This window comes from Petromyzon marinus, chromosome 70 (assembly GCF_048934315.1).
Source record: "Petromyzon marinus isolate PM22_M1 ecotype Great Lakes invasive population chromosome 70, UKy_Petmar_22M1.pri1.0, whole genome shotgun sequence".
NCBI classification, from domain to species: Eukaryota; Metazoa; Chordata; class Hyperoartia; order Petromyzontiformes; family Petromyzontidae; genus Petromyzon; species Petromyzon marinus.
The window spans coordinates 5,540,806-5,562,365 of NC_133736.1; the positions used below are offsets into that span (position 1 = coordinate 5,540,806).

General features: G+C 46.8%; 1 protein-coding gene across 1 annotated transcript in view; it reads left to right on the plus strand.

Annotated features, from left to right (window-relative positions):
• Window positions 1-20,457: 20,457 nt before the first annotated feature.
• TPP2 (tripeptidyl peptidase 2) overlaps window positions 20,458-21,560 on the plus strand; it is a 98,253-nt gene continuing 97,150 nt past the window's right edge. Inside the window, 1 exon segment of the mRNA XM_076055255.1 lies at window positions 20,458-20,914. Coding sequence (XP_075911370.1) covers window positions 20,750-20,914 — 165 coding nt within the window. The 5' untranslated portion in view covers window positions 20,458-20,749.

Genomic DNA, 21,560 nt, shown 5'->3' on the forward strand with positions numbered 1-21,560 from the left:
CCTAGAGACCCACAAAGACACATAGAGACCCACAGAGACCCATAGAGACATACAGAGACACATTGAGATACACAGAGACACATAGAGATACACAGAGACATATAGAGACCCATAGAGACACATAGAGACCCACAGAGACACACAGAGACCCACAGAGACCTATAGTCATAGAGACCTATACTAAAACTCTAAACTCAGCTGACGTGTAGGAGCTCTCTCCGTCAGAAGCACCACCTGGCAATCATGAAAGATATCGCAATGGAACTGAGACCTACAGAGACACACAGAGACACTTAGAGATACACAGAGACCCACAGAGACCCACAGAGAAAGTATAGAGACTCAGAGAGACCCACAGAGACCCATAGAGATACACAGAGACCCATAGAGACCCACAGATACAAATAGAGACCCACAGAGACACACAGAGACAGTTAGAGATACACAGAGACACATAGAGACCCACAGAGACCCATAGAGACACATAGAGACATATAGAGACACACAGAGACACATAGAGACCCATACAGAGCCATAGACACCCACAGAGACACATAGAGACCCACAGAGACCCATAGAGACACGTAGAGACATGTAGAGACACACAGAGACACACAGAGATACATCGAGACCCATAGAGACCCATAGAGACCCACAGAGACACATAGAGACCCGCAGAGACCCACAGAGACACATCAAGACCCAGAGAGACCGACAGAGACACTTAGAGATACACAGAGACCCATAGAGACCCACAGAGACATATAGAGACCCAGAGAGACGCACAGAGACACATAGAGATACACAGAGACCCATAGAGACACATAGAGACCCACAGAGACCCATAGAGACACACAGAGACCCACAGAGACCCATAGAGACCCATAGAGACCCACAGAGACCCACAGAGACAGATAGAGACCCATAGAGACACATGGAGACCCACAGACACACAGAGACATATAGAAACCCATAGAGACCCAAAGTGACCTACAGAAACCCATAGAGACCCACAGAGACTCACAGAGACACATAGAGACCCATAGAGACCCACAGAGACCCACAGAGACACACAGAGACACATAAAGAACCACAGAGACCCATCGAGACCCACAGAGACACATAGAGACCCATAGAGACACACAGAGACCCATAGAGACACAGAGAGACCCATAGAGACCCACAGAGACCCACAGAGACCCACATAGACACATAAAGACCCACAGAGACCCACAGAGACACATAGAGACCCACAGAGACACACAGAGATAGACAGGGACACACAGAGACCCATGGAGACCCACATAGACACATAGAGACCCAAAGAGGCCCATAGTGAGGCACAGAGACCCACAGAGACCCACAGAGACATATAGAGACCCATAGAGACATATAGAGACCCATAGAGACCCACAGAGACACATAGAGACCCATAGAGACATACAGAGACGCATAGAGACCCAAAGTGACCTACAGAAACCCATAGAGACCCACAGAGACGCACAGAGACACATAGAGCCCCACAGAGACCCACAGTGACATATAGAGACCCATAGAGACCCACAGAGACCCACAGAGACCGACATAGACACATAGAGACCCACAGAGACCCATAGAGACCCACAGACACCCATAGAGATCCACAGAGACCCATAGAGAACCATAGAGACTCACAAAGACACATAGAGACCAATAGAGACCCACAGAGATGCATAGAGGCTCACAGAGACCCACAGAGACCCATAGAGAAACACAGTGATACATAGAGACCCACAGAGATACATAGAGACCCAGAGAGACGCACAGAGCACCCAAAGAGAACCACAGAGACCCATGGAGACCCATAGAGTCCCACAGAGATACATAGAGATCCACAGAGACCGACAGAGACACATAGAGACCCATAGAGACCCACAGAGACACAGAAAGACCCACAGAGACCCACAGAGACCCATAGAGACCCACAGAGACCCACAGAGACACACATAGACACATAAAGAACCACAGAGACCCATAGAGACCCACATACACTCATAGAGACCCACAGAGACCCAGATAGACCCATAGCGACCGACAGTGACACACAGTGACACAAAGAGACCCATAGAGACCCATAGAGACACATCGAGACCCACAGAGACACATAGAGACCCACAGAGAACCACAGTGACCATCAGAAACCTATAGAGACCCATAGAGACACACAGAGACCCATAGAGACACACAGAGACCCGAGAGACCTATAGAGACACATAGAGACCCACAGAGACACACTGAGACAGACAGAGACACACAGAGACCCATCGAGACCCATGTAGACACATAGAGATCCAAAGAGGCCCATAGAGACCCATAGAGACCCACAGAGACACATTGAGGCCCACAGAGACCCACAGAGACGGACAGAGACCCACAGAGACCCATAGAGACCCAAAGTGACCTACAGAAACCCATAGAGACCCGCAGAGACTCACAGAGACACATAGAGCCCCACAGAGACCCACAGAGACCCATAGAGACCCACAGTGACCCACAGAGACCCACAGTGACCCACAGAGACCCACAGAGACCCACAGTGACCCACAGAGACCCACAGTGACCCACAGAGACCCACAGTGACCCACAGAGACCCACAGAGACGGACAGAGACCCACAGTGACCCACAGAGACCCACAGTGACCCACAGAGACCCACAGAGACCCACAGTGACCCACAGAGACGCATAGAGACCCACAGTGACCCATAGAGACCCACAATGACCCATAGAGTCCCACAGTGACCCACAGTGACCCACAGAGACACATAGAGACACACACTGAAGCTAATCTATTTTCATGTAACCAGCTGTAAGTCCCCACTGAACTGTGGATAGTTTTTTTTTTTACAAGTGACCACGTGGCCATCACACGTGATAGCTGCTCAAACAAGTGACGGCCTAACGTCATCATCATCATCGTGGTCGTGTTGTTGTGTGAATGTCTAGCGGCAGTCAAATCCTCTGAACGCGTGGCGATGTTTATTATAAATGTGGAGGGGAAAAACCGGAGACAGATCCACGCGAACACGGCCAGAGAGAGAGAGAGAGGGAGACTCTCAGACTCCACATCTACAGCAGCAGGCATTGTGAGGGTAGGGGTAGAACCCACGACCTCCTGTACACCAGGCGAGGTAGTCAACATCTCATAGCCACCGTGATGATGATGATGAGAGAGAGAGACACTCAGACTCCACATCTACAGCAGCAGCAGCAGACATCGTGAAGATCGGGGTAGAACCCACGACCTCCTGTGTACTAAGCGATGGTGGTGATGATGGTTATGATGATTATGATGATAATGATGATGGTGATAGTGATGATGGTGATGATGATGGTGATGATGATGGTGATGATGGTGGCGATGATGGTGATCATGATGATGGTGATCATGATGATGGTGGGGATGATGATGGTGAAAATGATGGTGATGATGGTGGCGATGATGATGGTGATGATGGTGATGATGGTGCTGATGATGCTGATGATTATTATGATGACGGTGATGATGATAGTGATGATGATGGTGATGATGGTGATGGTGATGATGGTGATGATGATAATGATGATGGTGATGATGATGGTGGTGATGATGGTGATGATGGTGGTGATGATGGTGATGATGATGATGATAGTGGTGATGATGGTCGTGATGGTGATGATGATGGTGGTGATGATGATGATGGTGGTGATGATGATAATGATGATGGTGATGATGATGGTGGTAATGATGGTGATGATGATGGTAATGATGGTGATGATGATGGTGGTGATGATGGTGATGGTGATGATGATGGTCATGATGGTGATAATGATGATGATGGTGATGATGGTGATGATGATGATGGTGATGATGATGATGGTCATGATGGTGGTGATGATGGTGATGATGATGGTGATGGTCATCACCATCATCATCACCATAATCACAATCATCATCATCATCACCATCATCATCACCACCATCATCACCACCACCATCATCATAATCACCACCACCACCATCATCACCATCACCACCATCATCATCACCATCACCACCACCATCACCATCATCATCACCACCATCATCATCACCATCATCATCATCACCACCATCGGTGTCTGGACCCTAGAACTTACCCCTAACTCCCCCCCTCCACCCCTCCCCTCCACCCCTCCCCTCCACCCCTCCCCTCCACCCCTCCCCTCCACCCCTCCCCACTCCACCCCTCCCCTCCACCCCCTCCCCACTCCACCCCTCCCCTCCACCCCTCCCCACCCCCCCACCCCCCACCCCCCGTGTCTGCAGGTGAACTCCATCCGCAGCCGCAAGGTGCAAGCCCTGGGCAGCTCGCACCGCCACAACAACAACCACCACAACAACCACAACAACCACAACAACAACCACCACAACAACCACAACAACCACAACAACCACAACAACAACCACCACCACCACAACCACCACCACAACGGTCTGGCGCTGGTGATAAGCAACCCTGCACTAGCAGCTGCTGGTGGAGTTAGTGGTGGTGGTGGTGGAGTTGGTCGTGGTGGTGGTGGTGGTGGAGTTTGTGGTGGTGGTGGAGTTGGTGGTGGTGGTGGTGGAGTTGGTCGTGGTGGAGTTGGTGGTGGTGGTGGAGTTGGTGGTGGAGTTGGTGGTGGTGGAGTTTGTGGTGGTGGTGGAGTTGGTGGTGGTGGTGGAGTGGGTCGTGGTGGAGTTGGTGGTGGTGGTGGAGTTGGTGGTGGTGGTGGTGGTGGTGGAGTTTGTGGTGGTGGTGGAGTTGGTGGTGGTGGTGGTGGAGTTGGTCGTGGTGGTGGTGGTGGTGGAGTTTGTGGTGGTGGTGGAGTTGGTGGTGGTGGTGGTGGAGTTGGTCGTGGTGGAGTTGGTGGTGGTGGTGGAGTTGGTGGTGGAGTTGGTGGTGGTGGAGTTTGTGGTGGTGGTGGAGTTGGTGGTGGTGGTGGAGTGGGTCGTGGTGGAGTTGGTGGTGGTGGTGGAGTTGGTGGTGGTGGAGTTGGTCGTGGTGGAGTTGGTGGTGGTGGAGTTTGTGGTGGTGGAGTTGGTCGTGGTGGAGTTGGTGGTGGTGGTGGTGGAGTTTGTGGTGGTGGTGGAGTTGGTGGTGGTGGAGTTGGTCGTGGTGGAGTTGGTGGTGGTGGTGGAGTTGGTCGTGGTGGAGTTGGTGGTGGTGGTGGACTTTGTGGTGGTGGTGGAGTTGGTGGTGGTGGTGGTGGAGTTGGTCGTGGTGAAGTTGGTGGTGGTGGAGTTTGTGGTGGTGGTAGAGTTGGTGGTGGTGGTGATGGTGGTGTAGTTGGAGCAGTTAATGGTGGTGGTGGAGTTAGTTGTGGTGGTGGAGTTAGTTGTGGTGGTGGAGTTAGTTGTGGTGGTGGTGGAGTTAGTGGTGGTGGTGGTGGAGTTAGTTGTGGTGGTGGTGGAGGTAACGGTGGAGGTGGTGGTGGTGATGGTGGATTTGGTGGTGGTGGAGGTGGTGGTGGATTTGGTGACGTCAGTGGTGGTGGTGTTGGTCGGGGAGTTGGTGGTGGTGATGGTGGTGGTGGAGTTGGTGGTGGAGTTGGTGGTGGTGATGGTGGTGATGGTGGTGGAGTTGGTCGTGGTGATGGTGATGGTGGAGGAAGCCCCTAACCTGCTGCTGCTGATGAATCTCCTGCTGCTGATGATGCTGATGATGAATCTCCTGCTGCTGATGATGCTGCTGATGATGCTGATGATGATGAATCTCCTGCTGCTGATGATGCTGCTGATGCTGCTGATGATAAATCCCCTGCTGCTGATGATGATACTGTTGATAACGATGATGAATCTCCTACTGATGATGATACTGTTGAATACGATGATTAATCTCCTACTGATGATGATGATACTGTTGATAACGATGATGCATCTCCTACTGATGATGAGGATACTGTTGATAACGATGATGATGCTGCTGCTGATTCTAATGCTGCTGTTGCTGCTGATTGTAAGTTAAGACGACTCAGCAGGGCCTTGTCCAGTCACGATCTCCGATTGGACGGTGCGGTGATGATGATCGTGACGATCCCCATGGGCTCTCTCTCTCAATATCTCTCAATATCTCTCTCAATATATCTCAATATTTCAATATTTCTCTGAATATATTTCAACATCTCTCAATATCTCTCAACATATCTCAGTATCTCTCTCAATATGTCTCTCAATATATCTCAACATCTTTCTCAATATCTCTCAATTTCTCTCAATATCTATCTCTCAATAGCTCTCAATATCTCTCCTAATATCTCTCTCAATATATATCTCTCAATATCTCTCAATATCTCTCAAAATCCCTCTCAATATCTCTCAATATCCCTCTCAATATCTTTCTCTCAATATCTCTTAATATCGATCTCTCAATATCTCTCTCAATATCTCTCCAAATATCTCTCTCAATATCTCTCTCAATCTCTCTCAATCTCTCTCAATATCTCTCAATCTCTCTCAATATCTCTCAATTTCTCTCAATATCTCTCAATATCTTTCTCTCAATATCTCTAAATATCTATCTCTCAATAGCTCTCTCAATATCTCTCAATATATATCTCTCAATATCTCTCATTATCTCTCCAAATATATCTCTCAATATCTCTCAATATCTCTCTCAAAATCTCTCATTGTCTCTCAACATCTCTCAATAACTCTCAACATCTCTCTCAATAACTCGCAACATCTCTCTCAGTGTCTATCATTCTCTCAATATCTCTCATTATCAAGCACTCTCTAAATATCTCTCTCAATATCTCTCTCAATATCTCAATATCTTTCTCGATATCTCTCTCAATTTCTCTCAATATCTATCTCTCAATAGCTCTCTCAATATCTCTCAATATATCTCTCTCAATATCTCTCAATATCTCTCCAAATATCTCTCAATATCTCTCAATATATCTCTCTCAATATCTCTCAATATCTCTCTCAATATTTCTCAATATCTTTCTCTCAATATCTCAATATCTATCTCAATGGCTCTCTCAATATCTCTCAATATATATCTCTCAATATCTCTCTCAATATCTCACATTATCTCTCCAAATATCTCTCTCAGTATCTCTCTCAAAATCTCTAATTGTCTCTCAACATCTCTCTCAATATCTCTCAACATCTCTCTCAGTGTCTATCACTCTCTCAATATCTCTCTCATTATCAAGCACTCTCTAAACATCTCTCTCTCAATATCTCTCTCAATATCTCTCAATCTCTCTCAATATCTCTCTCAATATCTCTCAATATCTAACGCTATCTCTCTATCTCTCTCTTTCTCTCTATCTCAAGCTATCTCTCTGTCAATGTCACACACGTGTGTCACACACACGTGTCACACACATGTGACACGTGTGTGTGACACGTGACGTGTGACACGTGACGTGTGCCACGTGACACGTGACGTTGTAAACGTGACGTGTGCCACATGACACGTGACGTGTGCCACGTGCCACGTGACGTGTGCCACGTGACACGTGTGACACGTGTGACACGTGACACGTGTGACACGTGTGACACGTGACACGTGTGCCACGTGACGTGTGACACGTGACACGTGACGTGTGGCACGTGACGTGTGACGTGTGCCACGTGACGCGTGACGTGTGCCACGTGACACGTGTGACACGTGTGCCACGTGACACGTGAGACACGTGACGTGTGAGACACGTGACGCGTGACGTGTGACACGTGACGCGTGACGTGTGACACATGACACGTGCGTGTGACGCGTGACGTGTGACGCGTGACGTGTGACGCATGACGTGTGACGTGTGACACGTGACACGTGTCACGTGTTCGCGCGCCTGCGTTTCGGCGCTGCTGCGCTGCTGCCACTGTGGGATCGAATGAAAGGGGTTGGTGGAACACGCACGGACCGTCGGGAGATGATTCATTCCCTCGTTCAAAACCACTTGAATCCGAAATATCTCCACAAACAATAAAGGATGAGAACCCGATGGGTTTCTTTGATTTGATTTTCCGTCTCACGCTCTATCAAACCAAGGCCTTAGCCATCAAGTCAACATTGGGGGGCCCAAATCTTCCCCCCACCCCCCCCCACCCCACCCCCAGAAAAAATATCTACATTTGAAAACGAATTTCCTATTTTTTTACATTATGAGACCTCCTTTGCCAGTAACAAGATATAGTAATAGGTTTTACCCTTTTAACTGGCACAAAAAACCTATTCCTATATCTTGTTACTGGCAAAGGAGGTCTCATAATGTAAATGCTCACCCGAGCCCTCAATAACTCTGATAGTGCGCTGTTTTTGAGTTGCACGCCTTTTGGCGTCTTCTGGTCCAACACCAGTGGAGACTAAGGGCTCTAAGAAAAGCCGTCTCGGGTGTGGACCAATCAAATTCAAGGACAGTGCCAATATTATTATCAGAGTTGTCTTTTTTGTTTGCATTTTGACTGCTTGTGTTGTGGTCATTGCAAACATGATGCCTTGAATAAAGGTGTCAGTTTTTGTGCCAGTTAAAAGTGTAAAACCTATTCCTATATCTTGTTACTGGCAAAGGAGGTCTCATAATGTTAATGCTCACCCCGAGCCCTCAATACTCTGATAGTGCGCTGTTTTTGAGTTGTACGCCTTTTGGCGTCTTCTGGTCCAACACCAGTGTGAGACTTAAGGGCTCTAAGAAAAGCCGTCTCGGGTGTGGACCAATCAAATTCAAGGACAGTGCCAATATTATTATCAGAGTTGTCTCTTTTGTTTGCATTTGACTGCTTGTGTTGTGGTTATTGCAAACATGATGCCTTGAATAAAGGTGTCAGTTTTTGTGCCAGTTAAAAGGGTAAAACTTATTACTATGAATTTCCTATTCTTGGTTCTTTCGGTAAAGTCACGTAGAAGGGAAACAATAAAATAATAAAAATATAAAAATAATTTATTATTATATTTCGATTTAAAGCTTTCGTGACTGCAAGGATTCATCTTCTTTGGTTTCTTTCGGTGAAGTCACCACCACGTGGAATGAGAATCAAGTAAATAAAATAAAACGATAAAATTCTCGCGACGTTTCGTGAGAATTTTTATCGCAGCGTTCATTGTGGCTCTGTCGTCCCGACAGGTCTGTTCCTGTCACCTGAAGAAGGCCACTTGTGTTGTGGCCGAAACGTCGCGAGAATTTGATTGTTTTATTTCATTATTTCATTCTCATTCTACGTGGTGGTGACTTTACCGAAAGAACCAAAGAAGATGAATTTATTTTTATTTTATTGTTTCCCTTCTACGCGGTGGTGACTTTACCGAAAGAACCAAGAATATGAATCCATGCAGTCACGAAAGCTTTAAATAAAAGAAAAAAACTAATTTCCCGTCCAAAATAATAACAATAAAATCACTAACAAGTGGGATGGACATTTTATTTTATTTTTTACAATAATTTCGAAGAGTGTTATTGTATTTACATTGCTCTGTTTTGACCTTTTTGTTTTACCATTCCCTGTTTCATTGAATGTAATGGCAGAGATTAGGGATTAATAATGAACAACCATAACCACAATCATATGAACAGAAATCTACGCATGACATTGACTTTTCCAAGACAGAGGATCTCTGCAAGCCATCTGGCTACCATGAGAGATCCGTTCATGAGGCTATCCACATATACAAGCACGGAGACAATTTCAACCGAGAAGATGGATTCTGGCTTAGCAATCATTGGAAGGATTTGATAAACCATTTCGGGTCTTAATTGATTGTTCACGCTTACGGTGGCTTTCAGACAGCATACATTAATTTTTCATCTCCCCCCTCCTCTTTTCAGAACATAGATGGACTCGTCCTTCTAAATAAACTGCCAAATCGCTGCGCGTGGCGCTGACGTTTTTTAAATAAATAAATGCGCCGTTTATAAATAAATAAATTAATGCGAACCGACACACCTGATGACGACCGTTTGTGTGATGGTCGAAACGTCGTGAGAATTTTTGTATTGTTTTATATATATTTTATTATTTTATTGTTTCCCTTCAACGTGACTTTACCGAAAGAGCTAAGAATATGAATACAGATATTGTGGCCAAGGTTTAGCAAACAGTTATTTTTATTTGCATAGCATAGCAATTATTACTTTTTACAGCGATATATTTGGTGGGGGGGGGGGGGGGGGGGGAGGAGGGACATTTTGAGCATATTTGAATATTAAGGGGGATATGTCCCCCCCAAATATATATCATTATAATTACGGCCTTGTATCAAACGAAAAACGAAAGCCGAAATCTCACAACATCTCTCTCAGCGTCTATCACTCTCTCAATATCTCTCAATATCTCTCTCATTATCAAGCACTCTCTCAATATCTCTCTCAATCTCTCTCAATATCTCACGCTAGCTCTCTATCTCTCTCTATCTCAAGCTATCTCTCAATCTCTATCAATATCTCTCTCAATATCTCACGCTAGCTCTCTCTATCTCTCTCTATCTCAAGCTATCTCTCTCTCAATCTCTATCAATATCTCTCAATCTCTCTCAATATCTCACGCTAGCTCTCTCTATCTCTCTCTCTATCTCAAGCTATCTCTCTCTCTATCTCTCTCTATCTCTCTCTATCTCTCTCTCTATCTCTCTCTATCTCAAGCTAGCTCTCTCTATCTCTCTCTATCTCAAGAAGCTATCTCTCAAACTCTCCCTCTATCTCTCTCTCAATGTCACACACGTGTGCCACGTGACACGTCACACGTGTGACACGTGACGTATGACGTGTGCCACGTGACGTGTGACACGTGGCACGCGTGACGCGTGACGTGTGACGTGTGCCACGTGACACGTGACGTGTGACACGTGGCACACGTGACGCGTTACATAGCATAGCAATTATTACTTTTTACAGCGATATATTTGGTGGGGAGGGGGGGGGGGTGGGGGGGGAGGGGGGGACATTTTGAGCATATTTGAATATTAAGGGGGAAATGTCCCCCCCCAAATATATATCATTATAATTACGGCCTTGTATCAAACGAAAAACAAAAGCCGAAATCTCACTCGCTGAACGGTTTTTCATCGACACGACGCCACGAGAAACACAAAACCCGTCTTCTTTGGTTCTTTCGGTAAAGTCACGTAGAATGAGAATAAAATAATAAATTGATAAAATAAAATAACACAATAATATTCTCACGACGTTTCGGCCACAACACAAGCGGCCTTCATCACGAGACTGTCTCGTCCCTTCACCTGATGAAGGCCGCTTGTGTTGTGGCCGAAACGTCGTGAGAATATTATTGTGTTATTTTATTTTATCAATTTATTATTTTATTCTCATTCTAAGTGACTTTACCGAAAGAACCAAAGAAGATGAATCATTGCAGTCACGAAAGCTTTAAATCGAAACAAAACCCGTCTTCGTGGGGGCACTTAGAATGGAGATTTGGTGGCGGTAAAACGAAAACTCTCGGTTCTTTCAGATCTTTCTTGATTTGAAGCTCTCATACTCTTTTGGTCCTTTCGGTAAAGTCCACGCGGGTAGGTAGAAAATAAAATTGAAGTAAAAAATAAAATGCTTCCTCACCCGGCGACGGACGCGTTTTTTGACGCGCGCGAAACGCCGCGATTTATTTTTTCAATCTCAGATCTCCATCCCACATTCCTTGGGTCTTTCGGTGAAGTCGCGGAGATAGGTCCCGGGAGAGTGACACGACAACAAAGCCCCCGACGTTTCGATCGCAACGCAGGCGGTCGACTTCCTGCTATTTTCTTTGGACCTATCCACGTGACTTTACCGGGGGGTCCACGACAAGGAATGTGGATTCCCCGCGGTCAGGAAGGCTTCAAGTCGAGATCTTTCCCGCGGTTCGTGTTCCGAAGAAGCGCTCGTCTACCACGGGTCGGCTTCCTAGCCTGTCGGGCAGTACACCGGAGGTTTCTGAGACGCACGCATTAAGGACTTTATTTAGAAAGGTGCGTAATGACAGGGGGAGTCAGCCTGCGGTGTGAGTGGACTGGTGGCCACGGGAGGTAGTGACAGGGGAGTCAGCCTGCAGTGCGAGTGGACCGGTGGCCACGGGAGGTAATGACAGGGGAGTCAGCCTGCGGTGTGAGTGGACTGGTGGCCATGGGAGGTAATGACAGGGGAGTCAGCCTACGGCGTGAGAGGACTGGTGGCCACGGAGGTAATGACAAGGGAGTCAGCCTGCAGTGTGAGTGGACCGGTGGCCACGGGAGGTAATGACAGGGGAGTCAGCCTGCAGTGTGAGTGGACCGGTGGCCACGGGAGGTAATGACAGGGGAGTCAGCCTGCAGTGTGAGTGGACTGGTGGCCACGGGAGGTAGTGACAGGGGAGTCAGCCTGCAGTGCGAGTGGACTGGTGGCCACGGAAGGTAATGACAGGGGAGTCAGCCTGCAGTGTGAATGGACCGGTGGCCACGGGAGGTAATGACAAGGGGAGTCAGCCTGCAGTGCAATGGACTAGTGGCCACGGGAGGTAATGACAGGAGAGTCAGCCTGCAGTGCGAATGGACCGGTGGTCATGGGAGGTAATGACAGAGGAGTCAGCCTGCAGTGCGAGTGGACTGGTGGCCACGGGAGGTAATGACAGAGGAGTCAGCCTGCAGTGCAATGGACCGGTGGCCACGGGAGGTAATGACAGGGGAGTCAGCCTGCAGTGCGAGTGGACTGGTGGCCACGGGAGGTAATGACAGGGGAGTCAACCTGCTGTGTGAGTGGACTGGTGGCCACGGGAGGTAGTGACAGGAGAGTCAGCCTGCAGTGCGAGTGGACTGGTGGCCACAGGAAGTAATGACAGGGGAGTCAGCCTGCGGTGTGAGTGGACCGGTGGCCACGGGAGGTAATGACAGGGGAGACAGCCTGCAGTGTGAGAGGACTGGTGGCCACGGGAGGTAATGACAGGGGAGTCAGCCTGCAGTGCGAGTGGACTGGCGGCCACGGGAGGTAATGACAGGGAGAGTCAGCCTGCAGTGTGAGTGGACTGGTGGCCACGTGAGGTAGTGACAGGGGAGTCAGCCTGTAGTGTGAATGGACTGGTGGCCACGGGAGGTAATGACAGGGGAGTCAGCCTGCAGTGCGAATGGACTGGTGGCCACGGGAGGTAATGACAGGGGAGTCAGCCTGCGGTGTGAGTGGACTGGTGGCCACGGGAGCTAATAACAGGGGAGTAAACCTACGGTATGAGAGGACTGGTGGCCACGGGAGGTAATGACAGGGGAGTCAGCCTGCAGTGCGAGTGGACTGGTGGCCACGGGAAGTAATGACAGGGGAGTCAGCCTGCAGTGTGAGTGGACTGGTGGCCACGGGAGGTAATGACAAAGGAGTCAGCCTGCAGTGTGAGTGGACTGGTGGCCACGGGAGGTAATGACAGGGGAGTCAGCTTGCAGTACGAGTGGACTGGTGGCCACGGGAAGTAATGACAGGGGAGTCAGCCTGCAGTGTGAATGGACGAGTGGCCACGGGAGGTAATGACAGGGGAGTCAGCCTGCAGTGTGGGTGGACTGGTGGCCACGGGAGGTAGTGACAGGGGAGTCAGCCTGCGGTGTGAGTGGACCGGTGGCCACGGGAGGTAATGACAGGGGAGACAGCCTGCAGTGTGAGAGGACTGGTGGCCACGGGAGGTAATGACAGGGGAGTCAGCCTGCAGTGCGAGTGGACTGGCGGCCACGGGAGGTAATGACAGGGAGAGTCAGCCTGCAGTGTGAGTGGACTGGTGGCCACGTGAGGTAGTGACAGGGGAGTCAGCCTGTAGTGTGAATGGACTGGTGGCCACGGGAGGTAATGACAGGGGAGTCAGCCTGCAGTGCGAATGGACTGGTGGCCACGGGAGGTAATGACAGGGGAGTCAGCCTGCAGTGCGAGTGGATTGGTGGCCACGGGAGGTAATGACAGGGGAGTCAGCCTGCGGTGTGAGTGGACTGGTGGCCACGGGAGCTAATAACAGGGGAGTAAACCTACGGTATGAGAGGACTGGTGGCCACGGGAGGTAATGACAGGGGAGTCAGCCTGCAGTGCGAGTGGACTGGTGGCCACGGGAAGTAATGACAGGGGAGTCAGCCTGCAGTGTGAGTGGACTGGTGGCCACGGGAGGTAATGACAAAGGAGTCAGCCTGCAGTGTGAGTGGACTGGTGGCCACGGGAGGTAATGACAGGGGAGTCAGCTTGCAGTACGAGTGGACTGGTGGCCACGGGAAGTAATGACAGGGGAGTCAGCCTGCAGTGTGAATGGACGAGTGGCCACGGGAGGTAATGACAGGGGAGTCAGCCTGCAGTGTGAGTGGACTGGTGGCCACGGGAGGTAGTGACAGGGGAGTCAGCCTGCAGTGTGAGTGGGCTAGTAGCCACAGGAGCTAATGACAGTGGAGTAAACCTACGGTGTGAGATGATTGGTGGTCACGGGAGGTAATGACAGGGGAGTCAGCCTGCGGTGTGAGTGGACTAGTGGCCACGGGAGGTAATGACAGAGGAGTCAGTCTGCAGTGCGAGTGGACTGTTGGCCACGGGAGGTAGTGACAGGGGAGTCAGCCTGCAGTGTGAGAGGACTGGTGGCCACGGGAACTAATGACAGTGGAGTCAACCTACGGTGTGAGAGGACTGGTGGCCACGGGAGGTAATGACAGTGGAGTAAACCTACGGTGTGAGATGACTGGTGGCCACGGGAGGTAATGACAGGGGAGTCAGCCTACGGTGTGAGAGGACTGGTGGCCACGTGAGGTATTGACAGGGGAGTCAGTCTGCAGTGTGAGTGGACTGGTGGCCACGGGAGGTAATGACAGGGGAGTCAGCCTGCAGTGTGAGTGGACTGGTGGCCACGGGAACTAATGACAGTGGAGTAAACCTACGGTGTGAATGGACTGGTGGCCACGGGAGACAATGACAGGGGAGTCAGCCTGCAGTGTGAATGGACCGGTGGCCACGGGAGGCAATGACAGGGGAGTCAGCCTGCAGTGCGAGTGGACCGGTGGCTGCGGGCATGATCGAGAAGGGAGCGTGGCCAGGTGGCAAGAGGACGGTGGAGTCTGCCGGTTCAGCGAGCGTCTAGTACAGGGGTTGGCAAATGTTTTTGACTCGCGGGCCACAATGGGTTCTAAAATTTGACAGAGGGGCCGGGCCAGGAACGCATGGACGGAGTGTTTGTGTGAACTGAATATAAATGACGTGTTAAAAAAAATCATTTACGTGAAAGGATTTGGCCTTTAACAGGCAGCGAAGCATTTATTCGCAAGGCAATTTAACGAATTGCTCGAACGTGAACAGTACAGAAAAAACGTGTCGTAACTCCCGGTCAAAGTGCGCCATCTAATGGGGAAACGGGGGCATTACAGGAGAGAGGTGAAATTTAATTTAAAGATAATAATAATAATTATTATATTTGGACAAGTTCGGCGGGCCGGATTGAAAAGCCCAAGGGGCGCCGTATACTTTTGCCCACGTCTGGTGTAGCACCAGCGAGAATGTTCCGGAACGGGGGGCGTGGCCTCCATCGCTGCATAAGGGGGGGGGAGATGCGTGGGAGGCTCGGGGCTGGTGCAGTAGAGGAGGGGGGGGGGGTCTCCGCCTGCCCGACTGCGTCAAAGTCTTGATTTAAAGCTTTCGTGACTGCAGTAATTCATATTCTTAGTTTTTTCGGTAAAGTCACGTTGACTTTACCGAAAAAACTAAGAATATGCGTCAAAGTCGTCGCTGCAGATGGATAGAAGATAGTGGAGGAGGGAATCCGATGATCTTTGAAGCTCTTTTCCTGGTTTCTTGCTGTAAAGTCACCACCACCACCACCACCGCGTTAGAAGGGGGAAACAATAAAATAATCAAAATTTTAAAACAATAAAATTCTCACGACGTTTCGACTGCAGCACAGGCAAGCATTGTTGCAGTCGAAACGTCGTGAGGATTTTATTGTTTTATATATTTTTATTGTTTCCCTTCTACGTGGTGGTGACTTTACCGAAAGAACCAAGAATATGAATAACAAACACAGCAACAATAAACGCAACAACAAACACACAACAGCAACAACAAACACAACAATAAACACAATAACAACAAACACAACAACCAACAACAACAACAAACACAATAGCAACATGACAACAGTGCAAAGAGTATGAATAAAGGTATAAACAAAGCACTTAAAAGTAAATATATAAATATAATGAACACTCTGAGTGGGTTACCAATCAGAAGTTTCAAAATCCGTGTTGAGTTGATGACTCAGAATCTTAATGATGTATTTACTGCAGCAGGAGAAATCCGATGAGCTATAAAGCTCTTCTTGACCACAGATTTGCCCGGTCAAGGAGGCACGCTGGGTCTGCGTCAGAACGTTACAACAACAAACACAACAACAACAAACACAACAACAACAAACACAACAACAGCAACACAAAACACAACAACAAACACAACAACAACTAACACAACAACAGCAACACAAAACACAACAACCAACACAACAACAAACACAACAACAAACACAACAACAACAAACACAACAACCAACACAACAACAACAAACACAACAAACACAACAACAACAAACACAACAACAAACACAACAACAACAGACACAGCAACAACAAACACAACAACAGCAACACTAAACACAACAACCAACACAACAGCAACAATAAACACAACAAACACAACATTAACAAACACAACAACAACACAACAACAAACACAACAACAACAAACACAACAACACAAACACAACAACAAACACAACAACAACAAACAACAACAACAAACACAACAACAAACACAACAGCAACAATAAAAACATCACAACAACAAACACAACAACAACTTCAACGAACACAACAACAAACACAACAACCAACACAACAAACACAAAAGCACCAATAAACACAACAACAAACACAACAACACAATACAAACACAACAACAAACAAAACAACACAAACACAACAACAAACACAACAATAAACACAACAACACAACAACAAACAACACAACAACACAAACACAACACAAACACAACAACAAACACAACAACCAACACAACAACAAACACAACAACAAACAACAACACAAACACAACAAACACAACAACAAACACAACAACACAAACACAACACAAACACAACAACAAACACAATAACCAACACAACAACAAACACAACAACAACAAACACAACAACAACAAACACAACAACAACAAACACAACAACAAACACAACAAACACAACACAAATAAACACAACAACAAACACAACAACAACAACAAACACAACAACAAACACAACAACAAACACAACAACAAACACAACACAAATAAACACAACAACCAACACAACAACCAACACAACAACAAACACAACAACTAACACAACAACAACAAACACAACAACAACACAACAACAAACACAACAACAAACACAACACCAATAAACACAACAACACAACAACCAACACAACACCAATAAACACAACAACCAACACAACAACACAAACACAACAACAAACACAACAACACAACAACACAACAACAAACACAACACCAATAAACACAACAACAAACACAACAACAAACACAACAACAACAAACACAACAACAACACACAACAACTAACACAACAACAAACACAACAACAACAAACACAACAACAACAAACACAACAACAAACACAACAGCACCAACAAACACAACAACACAACAACACAACAAACACAACAAACAACACAGCAAACACAACAACACAACAAACACAACAAACAACACAACAACACAACTTCAACAACAAACACAACAACAACTAACACAACAACAACAAACACAACAACAAACACACAACAACAACACAACAACAACAACCACAGCGTCGATTCGCCTCCGTTTCTCAACGTCCCTGAACATTCGCCCCGCAGTGAGTGGTGAGACGTTGGTGGTGCTGGTGCTGCTGCTGGTCTAAAACGACAACATTTAAAACGGTGACTTTTATCGAATATTGTAGCCGTCAAAGAAGCCACACACACACACGACAACAACAACAACAATTTTAAGAGTTTATTTTTCTCTTCTATATAAAGGAAACCGCAAGGAGGTTTTGGTTGGTGTTGGTGGTGAGGCAACTGGCTTAGATGGCTACGGACGAGGCCTTTGAGGAGTTCCCACTGCAGGGCCTCCTGCCCAAGCGCGAGACCGGCGCGGCCTCCTTCCTAGCCCAGTATCCCGAGCACGACGGCCGCGGTGTCCTCATCGCCATCCAACACAACAACCAACACAACAACAAACACAACAACTAACACAACAACAACAAACACAACAACAAACACAACAACAACAAACACAACAACAGCAACACAAAACACAACAACCAACACAACAACAACAAACACAACAACAGCAACACAAAACACAACAACCAACACAACAACAAACACAACAACAGCAACACAAAACACAACAACCAACACAACAACAACAAACACAACAACAAACACAACAACAACAAACACAACAACCAACACAACAACAAACACAACAACAACAAACACAACAACCAACACAACAACAAACACAACAACAACAAACACAACAACAAACACAACAACAACAGACACAGCAACAACAAACACAACAACAGCAACACTAAACACAACAACCAACACAACAGCAACAATAAACACAACAAACACAACATCAACAAACACAACAACAACACAACAACAAACACAACAACAACAAACACAACAACACAAACACAACAACAAACACAACAACAACAACAAACACAACAACAAACACAACAGCAACAATAAAAACATCACAACAACAAACACAACAACAACTTCAACGAACACAACAACAAACACAACAACCAACACAACAAACACAAAAGCACCAATAAACACAACAACAAACACAACAACACAATACAAACACAACAACAAACAAAACAACACAAACACAACAACAAACACAACAATAAACACAACAACAACAAACACAACAACCAACACAACAACAACAAACACAACAACAACAAACACAACAACAAACACAACAACAACAGACACAGCAACAACAAACACAACAACAGCAACACTAAACACAACAACCAACACAACAGCAACAATAAACACAACAAACACAACATCAACAAACACAACAACAACACAACAACAAACACAACAACAAACACAACACCAATAAACACAACAACACAACAACCAACACAACACCAATAAACACAACAACCAACACAACAACACAAACACAACAACAAACACAACAACACAACAACACAAACACAACAACAAACACAACACCAATAAACACAACAACAAACACAACAACAAACACAACAACAACAAACACAACAACAACACACAACAACTAACACAACAACAAACACAACAACAAACACAACAACAACAAACACAACAACAAACACAACAGCACCAACAAACACAACAACACAACAACACAAACACAACAACAAACACAACAGCAACACCAACAAACACAACAACAAACACAACAACAACTAACACAACAACACAACTTCAACAACAAACACAACAACAACTAACACAACAACAAACACAACAACAACAAACACAACAACAACAAACACAACAACAAACACAACAGCACCAACAAACACAACAACACAACAACACAAACAACAACACAAACACAACAGCAACACCAACAAACACAACAACAAACACAACAACAAACAACAACACAAACACAACAAACACAACAACAAACACAACAACGCAAACACAACACAAACACAACAACCAACACAACAACAAACACAACAACAACAAACACAACAACAACAAACACAACAACAAACACAACAACAAACACAACAAACACAACACAAATAAACACAACAACAAACACAACAACAACAACAAACACAACAACAAACACAACAACAAACACAACAACAAACACAACACAAATAAACACAACAACCAACACAACAACCAACACAACAACAAACACAACAACTAACACAACAACAACAACAACAAACACAACAACAACACAACAACAAACACAACAACAAACACAACAACAAACACAACACCAATAAACACAACAACACAACAACCAACACAACACCAATAAACACAACAACCAACACAACAACACAAACACAACAACAAACACAACAACACAACAACACAAACACAACAACAAACACAACACCAATAAACACAACAACAAACACAACAACAAACACAACAACAACAAACACAACAACAACACACAACAACTAACACAACAACAAACACAACAACAAACACAACAACAAACACAACAACAAACACAACAACAACAACAAACACAACAACACAACAAACACAACAACACAACAACAAACACAACAGCAACACCAACAAACACAACAACAAACACAACAACAACTAACACAACAACACAACTTCAACAACAAACACAACAACAACTAACACAACACACACACAACAACAACACAACAACAACAACAGTCACAGCGTCGACTCGCCTCCGTTTCTCAACGTCCCTGAACATTCGCCCCGCAGTGAGTGGTGAGACGTTGGTGGTGCTGGTGCTGCTGCTGGTCTAAAACGACAACATTTAAAACGGTGACTTTTATCGAATATTGTAGCCGTCAAAGAAGCCACACACACACACGACAACAACAACAACAATTTTAAGAGTTTATTTTTCTCTTCTATATAAAGGAAACCGCAAGGAGGTTTTGGTTGGTGTTGGTGGTGAGGCAACTGGCTTAGATGGCTACGGACGAGGCCTTTGAGGAGTTCCCACTGCAGGGCCTCCTGCCCAAGCGCGAGACCGGCGCGGCCTCCTTCCTAGCCCAGTATCCCGAGCACGACGGCCGCGGTGTCCTCATCGCCATCCTCGACACGGGCGTCGATCCAGGAGCGCCGGGGTTGCAGGTGACGGTGACGGCGGCGGCGGCGGCGGCGGCGGTTTGCGCCGTGTTAGCCTAGATTGCCTGCCGGGTTCGTGACGCATTGCGCGGTAGGGCGAGTAGGCTTCACAGGCCCCCCCCCCACCACCACCTCCCCGACCCCCCCCCCAGATTTGAGAATTAATGTGAAATTGTTATAGTTTTTTGGGGAATTGTCGACGCTCGTAGGCTACTTGCGGGAAGGCGAATTAATGCTTGATTATGAGGGGTTGATAGAAATATTGTCTCAACCCGAGACCGGACCGTTATTAGTCTAGTTTTCCTGCCGGCTTCGTGGCGCCTTGTGCGGTAGGGCGAGTAGGCTTCACCGCCTCCGCCAACCCCCCCCCCCCACCCGTCATGAGTTAGGTGTTTTGGAAATTAATGTTATATTTTAATCGTTTCTTGGGGAATTGCCGACGCTCGTAGGCTACTCGCAGGAAGGCGAATTAATGCTTAATTATGAGGGGGTTGATCGAAAATTGACTCTACCCGAGACCGAACCGTTTTAGCCTAGTTTCCCTGCCGGCTTTGTGGCGCATTGGGCGGTAGGGCGAGTAGGCTTTGCCCTCCAGTGTTGGTGTTACGTCATGAGGTATTTTGAAAATATTAAATTTTAAACGTTTTATTTG